Source organism: Asparagus officinalis, chromosome 7, assembly GCF_001876935.1.
Source record: "Asparagus officinalis chromosome 7, Aspof.V1, whole genome shotgun sequence".
In the NCBI taxonomy this organism is placed as follows: Eukaryota; Viridiplantae; Streptophyta; class Magnoliopsida; order Asparagales; family Asparagaceae; genus Asparagus; species Asparagus officinalis.
In genome coordinates, this window is record NC_033800.1 from 17,219,944 (window position 1) to 17,225,512 (window position 5,569).

The 5,569-nt window shown below is 36.2% G+C and overlaps 1 protein-coding gene across 1 annotated transcript; it reads right to left on the reverse strand.

The window, feature by feature from the left end:
- On the reverse strand, positions 469-5,211 carry LOC109850608 (chlorophyll synthase, chloroplastic). The gene is made up of 12 exons (XM_020420656.1): positions 5,092-5,211; positions 4,423-4,508; positions 4,226-4,312; positions 3,870-3,935; positions 3,693-3,776; positions 3,509-3,570; positions 3,268-3,343; positions 3,122-3,184; positions 2,944-3,025; positions 1,655-1,731; positions 848-895; positions 469-752 (listed from the first exon to the last, which is right to left on the reverse strand). Exons 2-12 carry the CDS (start codon positions 4,459-4,461, stop codon positions 690-692), a joined length of 747 nt encoding a protein of 248 aa, XP_020276245.1. The 5' UTR covers positions 4,462-4,508; positions 5,092-5,211; the 3' UTR covers positions 469-689.

Here is a 5,569-nt window from a genome sequence, read left to right on the forward strand (position 1 = left end):
ACAGGTACCAGGAAATGGGGCACAAAGGCGGGCAGACCAGGAAAGAGCAGCTGGGAACTGAAGGGTACCAGGAGATGGGCCGCAAAGGTGGGCTGAGCACCATGGAGGAGTCCGGAGGCGAGCGAGCTGCTCGTGAGGGAATCGACATCGACGAGTCCAAGTTCCGCACTTGAACCTAATGCATCTTCCAAAACGCGTGCAAATAGTAGTAGAATGGAGCGTGTGCTAGTACTGTAATAATAATAATGTGTGCATCTTTAGTAGTTTGGTTTTGTTGAGCTTTGTTTGTGTTAGAGTGGAGAATTGTGTTGGTGTTTTGTTTGTTTCTGAGTTGTGGGTTTATTCTGTTGCTATGCTTTCTAGTATCAAGTAACTGGTCTTTGTTGGATTTCTATGTGTACTTTTGTCACTCCAAAATGTATCTGCACCCAGTATTCAGTTGCAATCAGAATGCAAACATGAAGCAGAGGCGAAAACTAATGCGAAAAGCTTTATTGGCAGTTTATTCTCAGATTCCTATAGAATTACAAACACAACTGAAATCTAATAAAAGAAAAATGCTAAGGGGTAAAAAGCCACCTTAATGTGATGTGCATCTTTAACATTGGCTATCGGCTGTCAATTTTAATGGCTCCAGCATTCCTAGTGTAATATATAGCCAAATGCGAACTCTTTTGGAGTGCCGGGGTTCAATGACTAGTTGCCAATGCTGTTACCAAGAGTCCAAGAACAAGGAAAGGTTGGGCGCTGGCCTGCTCAGTTACATGATTTGAGGGATTATCAAAACTTGTTTGTTTGAAATAACAATCGAAGTAAGAATGTGAATAACTTTTGTAAACATACATACCTGATATTTGACGTCATACTTCACTGGATCTTTCAAGAAGTACTTAAACTACAACAAAAAAAAGCATCAATGAAAGAAAATGAGTGCTAGGGCAGTGCAAACATATGCAATTTGTAAAAGAGTAGAACAGTAAGAATATGAATAACTTTTTCAAGAAGACATATACACATATATACATATGTGGTTCGGCTTGTAACCTATGTCCACGGGTGAAGAAAGAGAATAGCTTTACTGAATTGTAAGGTTTTTTAAGCCTATGTCCACGGGTGAAGAAAGAGAATAGCTTTACTAAATTGTAAGGAATATAATATGGAGATCTCTCAATCCCAAATCACCCCAAGAACCACCAAAACAATCTCTCAATCCCAAGTCACCCCTAGAAAACACCAAAACAATCTCTCTAAAAGAGAGAATATACAGAGAACAGCTTTAAAAGAGAACTGTCTATTCTTTGTTTTTCAGATTGAAGCATACTGCAGCGAAGGGCTTCATAGCATTTATATAAAAGCTAAGGCTAAATGGAACAAGTTGTTGCTAGCAACAAAGCTAGCACGTGTTGGATACCCAAACCCAATGGAATTCCTAATATATAATCCTTCTCCTTTCAAAGTTGAATTCAAGTTTCAATAGGAATTATTCAAATTGAATATCCAAGATGATATTATCCAACGACCACTCAAAAACCCCAGTCCACGAAGATACTATGCTGCAATATTTTCTCGGCCAAATTGTGTGTGTGTGTGTGTGAGAGAGAGAGAGAGAGAGACTACAATAGGAGAAAAAAATTCAACAAAATTAATGGCTTACTTGGAAAAAGATTTGGGGGAGGATCAAACCAAGTAGGGCTAAAGCATAATAAGGCTTTCCCGCACCCAAAAGATATCCTGCATTGTGAATACAACCAACATCAGGCTACATACAACACCAAAGTAGAACATGACTGTTGATGAACAGGTATCAACAACGAAGAGACATACTTCATACCAAAAAGGTAATCCGACGCCAGTACAACCAATTCTCTTCTTAATTAAGGGGCTACCGAAATAAAATGGCAACAAAAAAACAAAAAAAAAAAAAAACTTAAGCACAAAAGTAATGTTTATGAGACAGAGAACCAGCAGAGAGAACACAAGAAGGATGCAGTCGTGCTAGTACAAAGATTTTCTGCCTTTGAGATGTATCCATCACCATTCTTAAGAATTTTATGATTACTTGCCACATCTAAAACTATAACACAGCATAACATTCCATTCAGATGCAGTGGGTGCTTAGGTTAAACAAACGAGGGAAATCAACTAATCTTCATGTAACTTCGTCATTGAATGACTTAGATTAAGCAAATCGCATAGGGTAGAGAAAGGAATAGATTAAAGTTAAGAGTAAAGCAAGGTAAAATGAAAATTCTAAGGAAAATTCTATGGAGAGTAAAAGATACTATGGTGGGTAAATTTCTAAAGGAATTAAGAGAGAGCATAAATCCTAAAAGAAAATAAACATGGGCATTGGCCATTGCTACAAGGCCTCGTTTGGTACGCAGGAATAAGTGAGAATGGAAATTCCTTCGTACCAAACACAACATCTTTTTTGAAGTTGGAATGTCTATTCCCACTTCTCATCAATTCTCACTTTATGTGGGAATGAGCATTCCCAATGGAATGATACGGAATGGGCATTCCCACTTAAGTGAGAATCAATAAAATATAAAATTTTAAAATGCGTCCGTTCTCACTTTATTTTATAAATTGTACCCAAATGTGAGAATGGAAATGAGTATTCCATTCTCACATTAATTCCATTCCATTACTTAGTCCATTCCATTCTCACGTACCAAACGAGACGTAAATTCACTTCCAGCATACAATTGCAAAGACCCCACTTAAAAAATAACCAATTTAGTTTAGCTTACAGACATGCCCAAAAATCATTTCTAATAAGAGTAGACAGATCATCAATTAGTCACATGCCATATGACAATTATATAGCATGTTGCTGATTGAGCATCCAAGACCGTTGATGGCATTTTTGAATAAGGTCCTAACTTAGCAAGAAAAGAAACAAGTGAGTTGCTATGATAGCGTAAAATGCATGTTCCATACCTGCAATAGATAACTGTGTAATATCAATTGCACCCACACATATCCATTTGGCTGTTTCAGCCCCAAAAGCAACAGGAAGTGACTGTCAGAGAAAACATAGGAATATCTTAAATATACTACCTACCAAGACAACAAAAATATTGCTGAAGTAAATAAATCATAAGATGTCAAATATGACCTGCAGTCCCAGAGCTCTGTCACCTTCAATACTTTTAAAATCATTTACAATGGCGATACCAAGCTGAAGACAGAAAGAGACCGGTTAAGCGTACACACTAAATTCTACTAATCCCTAAAACATGTTATGATGCTGAAAATTATTACCCCAGCTATGCTGTACAACAGTGTAAGGACAATTATGTCAGGAGTCAGAGTTCCAAATAGAGCTTGACCAGCCCACCTAAAAATTAAAAGGTTTGACACAATTACACAACTTCGAGGATGAAAAGCCAACAAACTCCTAAATGTGGCATAAAGAAGAAATATGCTCCATGAATCAGATATAAAAATTATTCAACGATGAGCTACCTTAGACATTTCCTTTATGGAACAAAAAAAATCGTACCATGGTAAACTGATGTAGCTTGCCCCTAAAGCAAAGTTTCCAATCCATCCATTTTGCTTTAGCTGCAGCAGCAAAAGAATATTTTTTTTAAAAAACAGCATACATTACAGTCAAAGATTAAGGAGAATTATTTAGCCAAACTGCAAACGAAGTATTCCAACTTTAGCTGCAGAGATGTCTTAACCTTCAGTGGTGGGGCAGAATATATATAAGAAAGCAAGGATCCGCCAACAGCTAGATAGAAGACACTAGGGAAATTATGCCCTACCTGAAATAAAGAAAAGTAGTTAGATAATGACATAACAAATTTATACAGGTGCTTTGAGTCAAACTACCAGCATAAGATACTTTCATAACATACCCACACATCTAACAAACCCGCCAAGCCAAGGCCTCCGAGAAGCAGCACCCAGATCTGGGTTATAACCTGAAGAATATGATTGTTTAGAATATCAGTCAGATATTTGATTAGTATGAGGATATATGCGGACATTGAACGGTCAGTTTAAGACTCTGGACATAAAACAAGCAACTGCTTAGTACTCAATAGAATACTTTATTCTGGATAATCACTACAAAATAAAGTTTATTCTCCTTCCATAGATATTATGAACAATCTTATCATAGAGGGAAGACTGAAAAGTAAAAAAGAACACACAAAATAAAATGCTTAAGCACCTTACAATTAACCTTGTTTACTAACTACCATTTTCTTACCTCGCTCTCGGATATAGCCCCCGAAGGAATAGGACGATAAGGCTCATTAATTGCGTCAATTTCACGGTCATACCAATCATTAAGTGTCTGCAAGAATTGTTCGAACCAGATTGAGTGGTAGAAAAGTTTCATCACAAGTCATTATTAGTTCTCTATAAATCGTAGTTTACGCAAAACCATCCACTTCATGAGCTGACCTGAGTGTAGCCTGTAAGACATGGTCCAGACATTATCATGCAAACAATGGATTTAGCTACATCTTCAAGATTCCAGTGGAAATTTCCTGAAAGAGGAAGATACCAGTTTGAAGAAATTAAAGAAGTATCATAGTTCTGTGTTCTACAGTAGCTATAGCTTTCAATAATGCAATAAAAACCAAGAAACTCAAATGCACAAGTTCCTCAAATAATTCTGTGTTCAATGAGCGATATGTGATATTTTTAGTTTTAGAAAGCTTTACCTTCTTCCAACATAACCAAATACCAATCAAAGCTAGAAATTCTTATACAATAAAAGCCTATCTAATATTGAGATATCCTAATGAATTTCATGACATAAGATACTTAAGAAAAACTTGTACATTCTGATTTCAATTGTTATTTGGAAGGCTTTTTTTTACCAATTTTTATCATTTAGTTTTCACTTTATAAATGAAAATGGGGCATATTTAACATTTATTGTGAAGGAAAAGGCAACATGATTACAGTTTACTTGAAAGAAATTCATAACATAGGATGTGAGACTCTTGATCTTTATAGGTTAGATATCTTAACTTCAAGCCAAGTTTATTATTACAATTCGTGATTGTTTGAATCTTTCACTGAATACCAGACACAAATTACACATAGCTAGAAGATATTGATTACCAGAAGCAGCAGCTCCGCAGACGACTCCCCATACCAATGGAGGCCAAGTCACAGGTTTGGTAAGTTGAAGGCGAATTTTCCATTTATCCTGTATGCGATGATCTAAGAATTGTTAACCATTAATATTACACTACTAACATAACCATCTTGTGCATCAAAGAATTTAAGCCATGATACAAGCAATCGAATTTGACATGATGCAGTAAGTTCTACAGTTGGACATAGGGGTGCTAAACCGTATCCGTATCCGATGAAATATCCGTAACCGTATCCGTTAGGATACAAATATAGTTACTCAAATCTATAACCGATAGGATATGGTTATGGATATGGTTTTGTAGTGAAATATCCGTATCCGTATCCGAAATATCCGAATACATATTAGTCATACTCTTATGATAGTTTTGATTCTTAGATTATGGATTTGTGGTTAATTTTGATGATCAAGGCGTCTAATCTTAACTTTTTAGTTATAATG